The sequence below is a fragment of the Heterodontus francisci genome, chromosome 9 (genome assembly GCF_036365525.1).
Source record: "Heterodontus francisci isolate sHetFra1 chromosome 9, sHetFra1.hap1, whole genome shotgun sequence".
Classification (NCBI taxonomy): Eukaryota; Metazoa; Chordata; class Chondrichthyes; order Heterodontiformes; family Heterodontidae; genus Heterodontus; species Heterodontus francisci.
This window is the reverse complement of record NC_090379.1, coordinates 1,933,353-1,950,567: the sequence shown is the minus strand read 5'-3', so window position 1 is coordinate 1,950,567 and position 17,215 is coordinate 1,933,353. Positions and strand designations below refer to the sequence as shown.

At 47.8% G+C, this 17,215-nt stretch overlaps 1 protein-coding gene across 2 annotated transcripts in view; it reads left to right on the top strand.

The window, feature by feature from the left end:
- Positions 1-17,215, top strand: part of flvcr2a (FLVCR choline and putative heme transporter 2a) — a 347,150-nt gene that overhangs the window by 51,476 nt on the left and 278,459 nt on the right. For both annotated transcript variants that reach the window (XM_068038429.1, XM_068038428.1), the window contains exon 4: positions 16,731-16,798. In XM_068038429.1, coding sequence (XP_067894530.1) covers positions 16,731-16,798 — 68 coding nt within the window. The remainder of the gene's footprint in view (positions 1-16,730; positions 16,799-17,215) is intronic.

The window sequence follows — 17,215 nt, the reverse complement described above, 5'->3', positions numbered from 1 at the left end:
CGGGTTCAGGTCGGGTTTTTTTTTCCAGACCCAAGCAGGTCTTTACCTGGAAGCCCTCTCTCTGCCCTGGTGTTCCATTTCCCTTGTGTAGAATTGCAGCAGTAGCATTCAGCTGCCTCCTGTGATTATCGCGTTTATCTGTTTATCGCGAAGGGAATTGAATACAAAAGTATGCTGCCAGACCTGCTGAGTGGTTCCAGCATTTCTTGTTTTTATTACAAAAGTAGGGAGGTTGTGCTTCAGCTATACAGGGCATTGGTGAGACCACATCTGGAGTACTGTGTACAGTACTAGTCTCCTTATTTAAGGAAGGATGTAAATGCGTTGGAGGCAATACAGGGAAGGTTTACTAGACTAGTACCTGGAATGGGCGGGCTGTCTTAAGAGAAAAGATTGGACAGGCTAGGCTTGTATCCACTGGAATTTAGAAGAGTAAGGTGACTTGATTGAAACATATAAGATCCTGAGGGATCTTGACAGGGTGGATGTGGAAAGGATGTTTCCCCTTGTGGGAAAATCTAGAAGAACTAGGGGTCACCGTTTAAAAATAAGGGGTCACCCATTTAAGACAGAGATGAGGAGAAATTTTTTCTCTCAGAGGGTCATGAGTCTTTGGAATTCTCTTCCTCAAAAGGTGATGGAAACAGAGTTTTTGAATATTTTTAAGGCAGAGGTAGATAGATGCCTGATAAGCAAGGGGGTGGAAGGTTATAGGGGATAGGTGGAAATGTGGAGTAATCAGTTCAGCCATGAACTTATTGAATGGCGGATCAGGCTCGAAGGGCCGAGTGACCTACTCCTGCTCCTAGTTCGTATGAAAGAAAGCCACATGACATAAAGATAGGTGGCATTGTAAGCCGTCTAGATGGAAGCATAAAATTACAAAGAGATATAGGCCAGGATTTTCGTTACGTGCTGGGGAGCCCGCTACCCAGAACGTGCCAGGTCCCGACCCCACGCCATGTCAGTGTCAGTGATGCATCACGATTTTTAAATGGAAAGTTGTTAACTGGCCTGGAGGTGAGTCCGGCACCTAATTAGAGGCACCGGAAGCGTCCTGGAGATGGGAATAGGTCACTGAGGGCAATTTTAAAAGGCAAGTGGCAGGCATGACCAGGCTTGCCATTGCCTTCAGTAATACAGCACCAGGGAGATCGGAGGGCCTCTGTGGGCATGGGTATGCTTCCCTGGGTGGCACCCCCATTTCTCTGATTCCTCGCAGGAAACGCTGACTGATGCAGTCTTGCAGAAGAGAGAGCTGTTCTTCCCAGCCTCAGAAAGGAGAAATTCACCCAGCGAAACCAAGAGAACTTGGATGGAGGTGGCCACGGAGGTCAGCAGCTGTACCTGGGTGTAGTATAGAAAAAGGTTCAGTGACTGCTTGCGATCTGGTAAGGTGAGTGGCCAATGGCACCCAGTTCATTGGGCACCAGAATGCATCCCACACATTGTCAGAGTAAATGAATGGTCACTATACTGAGACACAGCCACCCTCACATATGGGGCGACATTCAGATGGAGACATCACTGAGGGGAGCATCAACTCACGTGTGTCATGCTGGAAGAGATGAGGGCAAGCAGCCCACTCATGAATAATTTTCCTCTCATCCTGCAGGAGAAGAGAGCCCATAATACGCAGAGATGGCCATAACAGGTGGTGGAGTGTCCCAGCTCCACTTTCTGATTGCAGTGGAGGAGGCGGCACTGGAGATCGCCAGGGTGCCCTCAAGGCATTTGGTGGGAGATTCTGAGACAGGAGGCCATGAGCAACAGGGTCATTGGGTAGCTCTTACTTAAAGTGAAGCCTTAAGGTGAAGGAGGAGACTCCTGCTCAATGCTAGCAATGGATCTTAGACTGCTGTCATCTGAGGGGATGTCTGTGCTGGGGCACTTGTTGAGTAGGACCAGTTCTCATTAGCATTCTCCTGTGTCTCCCACGGGAACAGTTGCACAGCGGTGCCAAACCGAACCTGCCATATTGGCGCCGCCATCCTCGGGGTGGTGGGTGGTGTGAGGTAGTGGGGAGTCCACAGAACCTGCACCATCACATACTTCAGCACCCTCCACCAGCACAGAGACACACCTCGGTTGAGCCACAGATTAGCATTAGAGGGGAGCACCGGGTGTACCTTACAGCACACAGGAGGAGGAGGGTGAGGCAGTCAGCTGAGGCTGTAACCCTCGGAGGATGGAGGACAGACACAGTGATGCTCTGCTGGGTGACAGTTCTGGGCCTTGGGTGTTACAGACAAAAAGGGCCTTCCTGGAGAACCAGAGGCAGATAAGTTCCTGTTTGTCGGAGCTCCCTGAAACCTTGAGGAGCCATGGGCAAGCATTGGAGGAGTCCATGCAGCGCATGTGCTCTGTCATTGCTCAGGGATTCAGTCGCATGAGTGCCTCCATTGAGAGATTTTTATTTCTATTCGTTCTTGTGATGTGGGCATCGCTGGCTCTTCCAGCATTTATTGCCCATCCCTAATTACCTTTGAGAAGGTGGTGGTGAGCTGCCTTCTTGAACCGCTGCAGTCCTTGAGGTGTAGGCATACCCACAATGCTGTTAGGAAGGGAGTTCCAGGATTTTGACCCAGTGACAGTGAAGGAACGGCGATATAGACCCAAGTCAGGATGGTGTGTGACTTGGAGGGAACTTGCAGGTGGTGGTGTTCCCATGTATTTGCTGCCCTTGTCCTTCTGGGTGGTAGAAGTCACAGAATTGGAAGGTGCTGTCGAAGGAGGCACTGAGTTGCTTCAGTGCATCTTGTAGATGGTACACACTGCTGCCACTGTCCATCAGTGGTGGAGGTCGTGAATGGGGTGCCAATCAAGCCGGCTGCTTTGTCCTGGATTGTGTTTAGCTTCTTGAGTGTTGTTGGAGCTGCACCCATCCAGGCAAGTGGAGATATTCCATCACACTCTTGACTTGTGCCTTGCAGATGGTGGACAGGCATTGGGGAGACAGGCGATGAGTTGCTCGCCTCAGAATTCCCAGACTCTGTCCTGCTCTTGTAGCCACGGTATTTATACGGCTGCTGCAGTTCAGTTTCTGATCAATGGTAATCCCTATTGGGGGATTCAGCAATGGTAATGCCATTGAATGTCATGGGGAGATGGTTAGATTCTCTCTTGTTGGAGATGGTCATTGCCTGGCATTTGCGTGGCGTGAATGTTACTTGCCACTTATCAGCCCAAGCCTGGATATTGTCCAAGTCTTGCTGCATATTGACATGTGCTGCTTCAGTATCTGAGGAGTCGCGAATGGTGCTGAACATTGTGCAATCATCAGTGAACATTCCCATACTTGACCTTATGATGGAGGGAAGGTCATTGATGAAGCAGCTGAAGATGGTTGGGCCTAGGACACTATCCTGAGGAACTCCTGCAGTGATGTCCTGGAACTGAGATGATTGACCTCCAACAACCACAACCATCTTCCTTTGTTCTAGGTAATACTCCAACCAGTGGATAGTTTTCCCCCTGTTTCCCATTGACTCCAGTTTTGCTAGGACTCCTTGATGCTGTACTCGGTCAAATGCTGCCTTGATGTCATTTTCCCCTCACCTATGGAGTTCAGCTCTTTTGTCCATGTTTGAACCAGGGCTGTGATGAGGTCAGCAGCTGAGTGACCCTGGCAGAACCCAAACCGAGCGTCAGTGAGCAGGTTATTGCTGAGCAAGTGCGGCTTAATAGCACTGTCGACGACCCCTTCCATCACTTTGCTGATGATTGAGAGTAGACTGATAGGGCGGTAATTGGCTGGGTTGGACTTCTCCTGCTTTTTGTGCACAGGACATACCTGGGCATTTTTCCACATTGCCGGGTAGATGCCAGTGTTGTAGCTGTACTGGAACAGCTTGGCTAGGGGTGGAGCTAGTTCTGGAGCACAAGTCTTCAGTACTGTTGCCGGAATGTTGTCAGGGACCATAGCCGTTGCAGTATCCAGTGCCTTCAGCCGTTTCTTGATAGTTTCTTGGAGTGAATTGGATTGGCTTAAGATTGACATCTGTGATGCTGGGGACCTCAGGAGGAGGCCGAGATGGTTCATCCACTCGGCACTTCTGGCTGAAGCTGGATGCAAATGTTTTGGCCTTGTCTTTTGCACTGATGTGGTGGGATCCCCCATTGTTGAGGCTGGGGATATTTGTGGAGCCTCCTCCTCCAGTTAGTTGTTTAATTGTCCACCATTCATGACTGGATGTGGCAGGACTGCAGAGCTTAGATCTGATCCATTGGTTATGGGATTGCTTAGCTCTGTCTATCGCATGCTGCTTCCGCTGTTTGGCGTGCAAGTTGTCTTCTGTTGTAGCTTCATCAGGCTGACAACTCATTTTTCAATATGCCTGGTGCTGCTCCTAGCATGCCTTCCTGCACTCTTCATTGAACCAGGGTTGGTCCCCCAGCTTGATGGTAATGGTAGAGTTGGGGATATGCCGGACCATGAGGTTACAGATTGTGGCAACCACTTGGAGAGCCATGTGCAGCACCACGCCAAGTGGGAGCAACAATAGCACACCGATATGCATAGAAGGAGTGAAACTCTTTGCTGCATTGACCGTTCAGTGTCCCCATGGTGCAAAGGTGCTTGGAATGGTTGCCAGTTGCATCCCAGTCGATGGCCGCATCCAAGGGTGGTGCAAGGAAAGGGCTGAGACAGCTGTAGCGGCAGACAAGAGGACCACCCCTCAAGGTGTATTGGCGTCACCCTTTGGCCTCTTGACATCTCCAACTCAGGAGCCTCTGTGTGCCAGGGCCCCATGGCAGAGGCAGCCCCTGCCATGACTCAGGCATGGTGGCCTGTGAAGGAGCCCCCATGGGCACCTGCAAGATGAGGATGGAAGCCATGGACATCTCAGCTGGTGGCAGAGAGTAGGGAACAGGCTGCCTCCACCTCACCCTCTGCCACAGGGGGAGCATCATGTAGAGGTGTTTTGGAGAGGAATTCACGTAATGGGTCATCTGGGTACTATTGGCTACATCTGTCATTTTGTTTGCCTCACGATATAACTGCTTCATTTCATCTCTCTGACAGGTGTGTTGTTGATGTCTGATCTCAAAAGGGGGATGTGTGACTGGTGGCAGGGACCTGGGGCCCTGAGAATGTTATGTGCCCATGCCTTGTGATGTTGAACATGTTAGCAGAGGAACCCCACATCTGGCTGCCTCCTCGTGGCTGCCGATGGGACCTCACAGTTAAGGGTGATAGTAGTGAATGATGTCTAAGCTGGAAGGTGAGTTTAGGGGTCATCAGCCACAAGGGCTCGAGGGTGATCAGATGAGACACTGCTGAATCAGCTTGGCCCTTGCTGCCATGCCAGCCTGAAGTTCACCCTGAGGTCTGGGACGCCATTGACGGGCGTCCTCCGCCGCCTGGGGGCTGGCCAATCCTTGAGCAATCACTTCCTCCTCCTCATACTCCTCCTCTACTTCCTCCTCTTCTTCCTCCTCCGAGGTGGAGTGGCATTCCAGCTCCTCCTCTTCATCCATCTCCAGGCCTCTTTCCAGTGTCATGTATTGGGCGCAGCAGACGACCACGCCGTGGGAGACTTTGGCTGGCTCATGCTGCAGAGCACCATCTGACTGCTCAAGGCAACGGAAGTGCATCTTCAAGAGGCCAATGGTCTGTTCAATGCAGGTCCATGTTAGGAGATGGCTCTGGTTGTACTGCCTCTTTCCATCTGTGTCTGGGTTTCAAATGGGTGTCAGGAGCCATCCCTTTAAGGGATAACCCTTATCCCCCAGCAGCCACCCACAGAGTCTAGGTGTGGGCCTGAAGAGGAACAGCACCCTGGGACTTTGGCAGGATAAAGGAGTCTTGACAGCTGCCTGGGAATCGGGTGCAGATCTGCAAGATTCACATCCTGTGGTCACAGACCAGCTGGACATTCAGTGAGTGGTAGCTCTTTCTGTTCAGGAATCTGACTGGCTGCTCTTTCGGTGCCTTGATGGCTACATGTGTGCAGTCGATGACCCGAAGCCCTCTGTGCCTGCGCTGGCCCATCTGTGCCAAAGTGGATGAAGTCCCCCGGCCTCCGGAATTTGGCATCCGTGACCTGCCTGATAACGTGATGAGCTGCCGATTGTGAGGTGCTACCTAGGTCCACAGCTGATCACTGGAATGACCCGGCTGCATAAAAATTCAGGGCGACGGTGACCTTGACCCCAGCAGGTAGGGCCTCAGGTCATTATGGATCAGAGCATACAGGTCCAAGACCATCTGCCTGGATAGGCGCAGCCTCCTACAGCACTGGCGCTCTGTCATTTGCAGGTTTCTGACTCTTGGGTGGTAGACCCGATGTCTAGATGTCTATGGTAGCAGTTTCTTCCCCTTGAAGACCCTCCCTGTGCTCCTCTGGCCTGCTGTCCAGGATGTTGTATCTGCTGAAGCTCATCCTGGCTGTTCTGTCCTATGTCAGAATAGCCTGTTCCCATCTGAACTCTCTCAGCTGGACTTTGTGTGTTCACCAGGTTTCCCCTGCCAACCTCAGCTGCCCAAGTGAGGCCAACGGCCTCACGTTCCACTCCAGATTCCTATCACTCACCACTGAGAAAAGCAAGTCTTACATCTCCAGCAGTGGCTACTCTGTGGCACATTTGGAGCATCTAAGCTTTATATTGGGCTTCTGCGCTATGTAAATCAGCCCTTCCCATAGTCCTCTTGGCTCCCTGTAGTGTTCATGGCTTGTACACCCTGCTGTGTTCCAGACATGCTGTTTTCCACAATCTCTTCCTTTGAAAATATGAGGTCATCCACTTTGGACCTAAAAAGCATAGCACAAGAACTTTATAAATGCTGAAAAGCTAGAAACAGTGGAGACCCGAAAAGACTTGGGAGCAGGGGGGGTCCAGGTACACAGATCATTAAAATGTCACAGACAGCTACGGAAAATAATCAAAAAGGCTGCTGGAATACTTGCCTTTATATTTGGAGGACGAGAGTACAAGGGGGTAGAAATCATAATATAAAAGCAAAATACTGCAGATGCTGGAAATCTGAAATAAAAACAGAAAATGCTGGAAATACTGAGCGGGTCTGGCAGCATCTGTGGCGAGAGAAGCAGAGTTAACGTTTCAGGTCTGTGACCTTTCATCAAAACTGGCAACAGTTAGAAAAGAATTAGTTTTAAGAAAGTGGAAGGGGAGGGGGGTGGGGGAGAGAACAAAGAGGAAGGCGTTTGATAGGGCAGAGGGAGATTAAATAACAAAGCTGTCCTGGGACAAAGGCAAAGCCAAAGACAAAAGCGACAGAGTGTTCAGAGCAGAATAATGAGCAGCTCTGACTACATGAAAAACAGGCACATGGTTAAAAAATAAAATTTAAAAAAAAGGCGTCATGCTCTGAAGTTAGGGACATGGACAGAGTGGATAGTCAGAAGCTTTTTCCCAGGGTGGAAGAGTCAGTTACTAGGGGACATAGGTTTAAGGTGAGAGGGGCAAAGTTTAGAGGGGATGTGCGAGGCAAGTTCTTTACACAGAGGGTGGTGAATGCCTGGAACTTGCTGCCGGGGGGAGATGGTGGAAGCAGGTACGATAATGACGTTTAAGAGGCATCTTGATGAATAGGATGGGAATAGAGGGATACGGTCCCTGGAAGTGCAGAAGGTTTTAGTTTAGGCAGGCATCAAGACCGGCGCAGGCTCGGAGGGCCGAATGGCCTGTTCCTGTGCTGTACTGTTCTTTGTTCTTTGTTATTGAACTCAATGTTCAGTCCACAAGGCTGTAGAGTGCCTAATCGAAAGATCAGGTGCTGCTCCTCGAGCTTGCGTTGATGTTCACTGGAGCAGGGCAAAGACAGAAATGTTAGCATGAGAGTGGAGGGAGTGTTGAAGTGGCAAGCAATTGGAAAGTCGGGGTCATGCTTTCGGACAGAGAGGAGGTATTCAGCAAAGCGGTCACCCAATCTGCGTTTGGTCTCCCCAATGTAGAGGAAACCACATTGTGAGCAGCGAATACAGTATACTAAATTGAAAGAAGTGCAAGTAAATCGTTGCTTCACCCGAAAGGCGTGTTTGGGGCCTTAGATAGTGAGGAGAGAAGAGGAAAAGGGCAGGTATTACACCTCCTGCGATTGCATGGGACGGTGCTGTGGAAAGGGGACGAGGTGTTGGGGTTAATGGAGGAGTGGACCAGGGTGTTGCGGAGGGAATGATCCCTTCAGAATGCTGACATGGGAAAGGAGGGGAAGATCCTCGGTTGAGGAAAAAGGAAGGCATATCAGAAGTGCTGTTGTGGAAGGTAGCATCATCAGAGCAGATACGTTGGGGATGGAGAAACTGGGAGAATGGAATGGAGTCCTTACAGGAGGCAGGCTGTGAAGAAGTGTAGTCGAGACAGCTGTGGGAGTTGGTGGGCTTATAATGAATATTAGTAGACAGCCTATCCCCAGAGATGGAGGCAGAGAAGTTGAGGAAGGGAAGGGAAGTGTCAGAGATGGACCATGTGAAGGTGAGAGAAGGGTGGAAATTGGAAGCAAAGTTGATAAAGTTTTCCAGTTCGGGGCGGGAGCAGGAAACGGCATCGATACAGTCATCAATGTACCGGAAAAAGAGTTGGGGGAGGGGGTCTGAGTAGGACTGGTATAAGGAATTTTCGTCATATCCCACAAAAAGACAAATAACTAGGACTCCTGCAGGTTCTCATAGCAGCACCTTTTTCTTGAAGGAAGTGAGTGGAGTTGAAGGAGAAGTTGTTCAATGTGAGAACAAGTTCAGCCAGGCGGAGGAGGGTGGTGGTGGATGGGGACTGGTTGGGCCTCTGTTCAAGGAAGAAGTGGAGAGCCCTCAAACCAGCCTGATGGGGGATGGAGGTGTAGAGAGATTGGATGTCCATAGTGAAGGGGAGACGGTTAGGTCCAGGAAATTGGAAATTGTTAAAATGACGTAGGGCGTCAGAAGACTCACGGATGTAGGTGGGAAGAGACTAGACCAGTGGAGAAAAGATAGAGTCAAGATGGGAAGAATCGTAGAAAGTTTAAGGCACAGAAAGAGGCCACTTGGCCCATCGTGTCTGTGCCGTCTGAAAAACAATCCACCTGTTCTATTCGAAGCTTCCAGCATTTGGTCCATAGCCCTACAGATTACAGCACTTGAGGTGCATATCCAGACTCCTTTTGAATGAGTTGAGGGTTTCTGCCTCAACTACCCTTTCAGGCAGTGAGTTCCAGACCATCTCCGCCCTCTGGGTGAAAAAGTTTTTCCTCATCTCCACTCTAATTTTTCTACCAATCACTTTAATTCTATGCCCCCTCGTCACTGGCCTCTCTGCTAAGGCGAATAAACCCTTCACCTCCACTCTATCCAGGCCCCTCACAATTTTGTACATCTCAATCAAATCTCCCCATAGCCTTCACTGTTCCAAGGAGAACAATGCAATCTTTCCATGTGAGCATGTGATGAATCGAGTACAATAATAGTGAGCATGTGATGAATGTGAAGAAGTGTAGTCAACTCCATTCATCGGATGCTCGCTATTACTGTACTCCATTCATGCTCATTGAAATAAGTTCAATGGGGCATGAACAAGCTGAAATGATGGGTCTGCCAGGACAGTCCTGTTTGTGGATTTTGGGAAGGAGGTAGAAGCGGGCTGTCCGGCGTTGTGGGACTATGAGGTTGGAAGCTGTAGAGGGACGATCTCCGGGGGAGATGAGTTCATTGACAGTCCTGTGGACAGTAGCTTGATGTTCGGTGATGGGGTCATGGTCCGGGGGAGGTAGGATGAAGTGTCTGAGAGTTGGCGCTCAGCCATGTTTCAGTCATTCTTCAGATGTACAAAGCCCTGGATAGACCACACCTGAAGTTACTGTGAGCAGTTCTGGGCACCACACCTTAGGAAGGATATATTGGTCTTGGAGGGAGTGCAGTGTAGATTTACCAGAATGATACCTGGACTCCAAGGGTTAAATTAAGAGAAGAAATTACACAAACTAGGGTTGTATTCCTGGAATTTAGAAGGTTAAGGATTTATTTGATCGAAGTTTGCAAGATATTAAGTGGGACAGATAGGGTAGATAGAGAGAAACTATTTCGGCTGGTTGGGGAGACTAGGACGAGGGGGCAGAGTCTAAAAATTAGAGCCAGACCTTTCAGGAGTGAAATTGGGAAACACTTGGACACACAAAGGATTGAAGAGGTTTTGAACTCTTTTCCACAAACGGCAATTGATGCTAGATTAATTGTTAATTTGAAATCTGAGATTAATAGATTTTTGTTAAGCAAAGGAATTATGGGATATCGGACAAAGGCGGGTAAATGAAGTTAGGTCACAGATCAGCCATGATCTCATTGACTGGCAGAAAAGGCTCAGGAGATAAAAAGCTCCTGTTCCTAACTGTGAGCTATTATCGTACTCCATTCGTTACATGCTCACTATTATCGTACTCCATTCATTACATGCTCACTATTACTGTACTCCATTCATTACATGCTCACTATTACTGTACTCCATTCATTTGCACTGGAGTGCTGACTTGGGTTGCATTAGAGTGCTATAGTGGAAGTTTGGTAACTGAGGATAATTAAGGGTTAATTTTATCTTAAATCTAATCTGTCTTTTATTTAGCAGATTAATTTAACAGTTGCTGTTTGGGTTGGAGAAGGTGAATTTTAGACCAGCTTTAAACAGGGTTCACTCAGGCTCTGCTTGCAGCTGCACCTTGTTAATTAGAGAATTGGCTTAAACCAGTTTTCAGTCAGTATAAAAGTGAGCCATCTTACAGTGCTGACTTTGTTTGCACTCTAGTGCTGATTTGGGTTGCATTAGAGTGCTATAGTGGAAGTTTGGTAGGTGAGGAGGGAGCGAGGAGCTCCTTTCATTTCCTACCTGTCCTCCGAGTGAGGGGAGCCAAGAGCTTCCAAAGAACACAGCTGACTGGTGAGTAAGTCCTGGTGGGTATTTTTCATAGAGGATTGAATTGTAAGTCATTGTTTTAGCAAAACTTAATTGTTTTTTAAAATTATAATCATCTATAGTTTTAAATTTAAAGGGTTTAGTCATGGCAGGAGAGCTTAAAGCCGTGGTTTGCTCCTCTTGCTGCATGTGGGAATCCGGGAACATTTCCAGTCCCTGGGCCCAGCATGTGTGCAGGAAGTGTGTTCAGCTGCAGCTCCTGGAAGCTCCGGTTTCAGAACTGGAACAGTGACTGGAAACACTGTGGACCATCCGCAAGTCTGAGAGCATTGTGGATAGCACGTATAGAGAGGTGGTCACACCGCAGCTGAAGGGACTTGAGGAAGGAAGGGAATGGGTGACCACCAGGCAGTCCAAGAGAAACAGGCAGGTAGTTCAGGAGTCCCCTGGGGTCCCGCTTGCAAATCGGTATTCCATTTTGGAGGCTGATGAGGCTGGTTCCTCCAGGGAGTGCGGACAGAGTCAAGCTTCTGGCACCGCAAGCAGCCTGTCTGCACAGGAAGGGGGAAAGAGAGGAAGAACAGTAGTAATGGGGGATTCTATAGTCAGGGGAACAGATAGGCGCTACTGTGGCCGTCAACGTGACTCCAGGATGGTGTGTTGCCTCCCTGGTGCCAGGGTCTGGGATGTCAGTGAACGGCTGCAGGGCATCCTGAAGGGGGAGGGTGATAAGGTCATGGTACATGTTGGTACCAATGACATAGGTAGAAAGAGGGATGAGGTCTTGCATCAAGAATTCAGGGAGTTAGGCAGTAGACTTAAAAAGCAGGATCTCTCAGGTTGTAATCTCTGGATTACTCCCAGTGCCACATGCTAGTGAGTGTAGAAATAGGAGAATAGCACAGATGAATGTGTGGCTTAAGAGTTGGTGCAGGAGGGAGGGTTTTAGATTCCTGGACCACTGGGACCGTTTCTGGAGAAGGTGGGACCTGCACAAGTGGGACGGTCTACATCTGAACCAGATGGTGGGTTTGCTAGTGCTGTTGGGAGGAGTTTAAACTAATTTGGCAGGGGGAGGGGACGCAGACTCCGAGCAGAATAGGGACACAGCTAAGCACAGGAAAGCAAACCAGTCAGAAGGAATACAGCGGAAGTAAGTTCCAAGGGAGTAAGACCAGGATAGAAGGCCTCTACTTTAATGCCAGGAGTATTACAGGTAAAACGGATGAGTTCAGGGCAATGATTGACACGTGGAATTGTGATATAGTAGCCATCACGGAGACATGGTTGAGGGAGGGGCAGGATTGGCAGCTCAATATCCCGGGATATAGAATCTTCAGGCGAGACAGAGGAGGGGGTAAAAGAGGAGGGGGCATTGCAATATTAGTTAAGGAGTCAGTTACTGCAGTAAGGAGAGATGATATCTTGGAGGGGGCATCAAATGAAGCTTTATAGGCAGAGTTTAGGAATAAAAAAGGGACAGCCACATTGCTGGGTGTTTATTATAGACCCCCAGATAGTCAGCGGGAAATTGAGGAGCAAATATGTGTGCAATTCGCAGAGGTGTGTTAAAATAATAGGGTAATTATATTAGGTGATTTAAACTTTCCCAACATTAATTGGGATGGTCATCGTGTTAAGGGCTTTGATGGAGTGGAGTTCTTAAAATGTATACAGGAGAACTTTTTAGCCCAATATGTAGAGGATCCAACAAGGCAGGGTGCAGTGCTGGACCTAATTCTGGGGAATGAAGCCGGACAGGTGGTTGATGTGTTGGTGGGGGAGCATTTTGGTGATAGTGAACATAACATGGTACAATTTAAGCTTGTTATGGAGAAAGAAATAGACAAGTTGCAAAAAAAGGTTTTGGATTGGGGGAGAGCGAATTTTAGTAAAATAAGGCAGAAACTGGCCAAGGTAGACTGGAAAGAGTTACTTGTCGGGAAATCTACAGAAGAGCAGTGAGGGGCATTCAAAAAGGAAATGGGGAGGGTACAGGCCCAGCATGTTCCCTCTAGGGTAATAGGTAGGAGCAACAAGCCCAGAGAACCATGGATGACCAGAAACATTCAGGGTAAGATGAGAAGGAAAAGAGAGGCTTTTAGCAAATACAAAGTTGCCACCCAAGTTGATAGGGTTGTTAAGAAGGCGTATGGTGTGTTGGCTTTCATTAACAGGGGGATTGAGTTTAAGAGCCGCGAGGTTATGCTGCAGCTCTATAAGGCCCTGGTTCGACCACACTTGGAATATTGTGTTCAGTTCTGGTCGCCACATTATAGGAAGGATGTGGAAGCTTTAGAGAGGGTGCAGAGGAGATTTACCAGGATGCTGCCTGGACTGGAGGGCATGTCCTACGAAGAAAGATTGAGGGAGCTAGGGCTTTTCTCATTGGAGCGAAGAAGGATGAGAGGTGACTTGATAGAGGGGTACAAGATGATGAGAGGCATAGATAGAGTGGATAGTCAGAGACTTTTTCCCAGGGTGGAAAGGCCTATCACCAGGGGGCATAATTTTAAGGTGATTGGAGGAAGGTTTCGGGGAGATGTCAGAGGTAGGTTCTTTACACAGAGAGTGGTGGGTGCGTGGAATGCACTGCCAGCGGTGGTAGTAGAAGCAGATACATTAGGGGCATTTAAGCGACTCTTGGATAGGTACATGGATGATAGTAGAATGAAGGGTAGGTAGTTAGTTTGATATTAGAGTAGGTTAAAGGTTCGGCACAACATCGTGGGCCGAAGGGCCTGTACTGTGCTGTACTGTTCGATGTTCTATGTACAAGGAGAGTAAATCAGTGGAAGCATTAGTGGAATACAGAAAGTGTAGGATGGAGCTTAAGAAAGCAATTAGGAAAGCAAAGAGGGGATATGACAAAGCTCTGGCTGGTAAAAGTAGGGAAAATCCCAAGATATTCTAGAAGTATATCAATGGGAAGAGGATAACCAGGGAAAGAGTAGGACCCATTCGGGACCAAGGGGGAAATTTGTGGGTGGAGCCAGAGGACATTGGTAGGGTGTTGAATGAATACTTCACATCTGTCTTCACCCAAGAGAATGAGGATGTCGATATGGAACGCAGAGAGAGAGACTGTGAGGTTCTTGAGCAAATTGTCATAGGGAGTGACAAGGTATTGGAGGTTATGGCAGGCTTAAAAGTAGACAAATCTCCATGTCCGGACGATTTGTGTCCCAAGATGCCATGGGAGGCGAGGGTGGAGATTGCAGGGGCTCTGACCCTAATTTTTAATTTTTCTCTGGCCACGGGGGAGGTGCCAGAGGACTGGAGAACAGCTAATGTGGTCCCACTATTTAAGAAAGTTTGTAGAGATAAGACAGGGAACTACAGACCAGTGAGTCTCACGTCATTGGTAGGGAAAGATTAGATTAGATTAGAGATACAGCACTGAAACAGGCCCTTCGGCCCACCGAGTCTGTGCCGAACATCATCCACCCATTTATACTAATCCTATATTCCGACCAAACATCCCCACCTGTCCCTATATTTCCCTACCACCTACCTATACTAGTGACAATTTATAATGGCCAATTTACCTGTCAACCTGCAAGTCTTTTGGCTTGTGGGAGGAAACCGGAGCACCCGGAGAAAACCCACGCAGACACAGGGAGAACTTGCAAACTCCACACAGGCAGTACCCGGAATCGAACCCGGGTCCCTGGAGCTGTGAGGCTGCAGTGCTAACCACTGCGCCACTGTGCCTATTGGAGAAAATTCTGAAAGAGAGAATCTATCTCCACTTGGAGAGGCAAAATTTGATCAGGAATAGTCAGCATGACTTTGTCAGAGGGAGGTCATGCCTAACAAATTTGATTGAATTTTTTGAGCATGTGACCAGGTGTGCAGATGAGGGTAGTGCAGTTGATGTAGTTTAAATGGATTTCAGCAAAGCCTTTGACAAGGTCCCACATGGGAGACTTATCAAGAAAGCAAATGCACATGGGATGCAGGGTAACTTGATAAGGTGGATTCAAAATTGGCTTAGCTGTAGGAGATAGAGAGTGATGACAGACGGCTGTTTTAGTGACTGGAAGCCAGTGTCCAGTGGCGTACCACAGGGATCTGTGCTGGGTCCCCTATTGTTTGTCATTAATAGAAACGACATAGATGACTATGTGGGGGGTAGGATCAGTATGTTCGCGGATGACACAAAGATTGGCCGAGTGGTTAACAGTGAGGTGGAGTGTCTTAGGTTACAGGAAGATATAGACGGGATGGTGAAATGGGCAGAAAAGTGGCAGATGGAATTTAACGCTGAAAAGTGAGAGGTGATACACTTTGGAAGGAGTAATGTGACACGGAAGTATTCAATGAATGGCCTGACACTGGGAAGTTCCGAGGAACAAAGGGACCTTGGCGTGTTTGTCCATAGATCTCTGAAGGCATAAGGGCAAGTTAATAGGGTGGTGGAAAAGGCATATGGGACACTTGCCTTTATCAATCGAGGCATAGATTACAAAAGCAGGGAGGTCATGTTGGAGTTGTCCAGAACTTTGGTAAGGCCACAGCTGGAGTACTGTGTGAAATTCTGGTCGCCACATCATAGGAAGGATGTGATTGCACTGGAGGGGGTGCAGAGGTGATTCATCAGGATGTTGCCTGGATTGGAACATTTAAGCTCTGAAGAGAGGTTGGATAAGCTTGGGTTGTTTTCGCTGGAGCAGAGAAGACTGAGGGGTGACCTGATCGAGGTGTACAAGATTATGAGGGGCATAGACAGGGTGGATAGGGAGCAGCTGTTCCCCTTAGTTCAAGGGTCAGTTATGAGGGGTCACAAGTTTAAGGTGAGGGGCGGGAGGTTTAAGGGGGACTTGAGGAAGAACATTTGTACCCAGAGAGTGGTGATGGTCTGGAATGCACTGCCTGGGAGGGTGGTAGATGCAGGTTGCCTCACATCCTTTAAAAAGTACCTGGATGAGCACTTGGCACGTCAGAACATTCAAGGCTATGGGCCAAGTGCTGCCAAATGGGATTTGGTAGACAGGTCAGGTGTTTTAATGCATCGGTGCAGACTCGATGGGCCGAAGAGCCTCTTCTGCACTGTATTATTCTGTGATTCTGTGATTACATGCTCACTATTACTTTACTCATTCTCTGCATGCTCATTATTACTGTACTCCATTCATTACATGCTCATTATTACTGTACTCCATTCATTACATGCTCATTATTACTGTACTCCATTCATTACATGCTCACTATTACTGTATTCCATTCATTACATGGTCACTATTACTGTACTCCATTCATTACGTGCTCACTATTAACATACTCCATTCATTACATGCTCACTATGACCGTACGCCATTCATTACATGCTCACTATGACCGTACGCCATTCATTACATGCTCACTATTACTGTATTCCATCCATCAATGCTCACTCTTACTGTAATCCATTCACCACAAGTTCGCTATTGCTGTACTCCGTTCATCACACGCTCGCTGTTACGGTACCCCATTTATCACATGTTCATTATTACTGTACTCCATTCATCACACGCTCATTACTGTACTCCATCACATGCTCACTATTACTGTAATCTATTAATCACATGCTCACTATTGCTGTACTCTATTCATTGCATCACTTTTATTGTACTCCATTCAGCACATGCTCACTATTACTGTACTCTATTCATTACGTCACTTTTATTGTACTCCATTCAGCACATGCTCACTATTACTGTACTCTATTCATTACGTCACTTTTATTGTACTCCATTTATTACATGCTCACTATTGCTGTATTCCATTCATTACATGCTTGGCATTACTGTACTCCATTTATTACATGCTCGTTATTTTGATTCTTTCTGACATACTAATTATTTTACAATTCCTAATCCAAATTTTTTTAAATTTTTTTTTGACAGGAATTAACACAGGTTCCTATTATGCAGTTTCAACTCTTCTGAACAAGATGGTGCTGGCACATTACGAAGTATGTATCCTGTCCTCTCATGGGCTTATTCTTACTCATAGATAATGCTTCAATGCCAAGAGAAATTGTGACTGTAAGTGAAGAGTATTTTTTAATCTCACTATATTGAGCACCAAGCATCCAGTGCAATCAATCAGGTGCACTTGTGTTCTGAGGCTCACAGGTCCTGCTGTCTGTTCTCTCTTGTCTCACAAGACGCAGCTGCCTGGTGCTCATTGTTTCATTTGGATTAGGAAAATGGGAAGAGAAATGAATCAGACCTAAACCATTATATCTCCCAGCATGTATACTTCCCATAGAAGTCAGAGACAATTGGCTTATTTTGCATACAGTTCCAATGCAAAGGAGATCACTTTCAAGATAAGCAGAACTTGGGGATTGGAGGTGCTGGGGGAGGGCGAAATGTGACAGATGCAA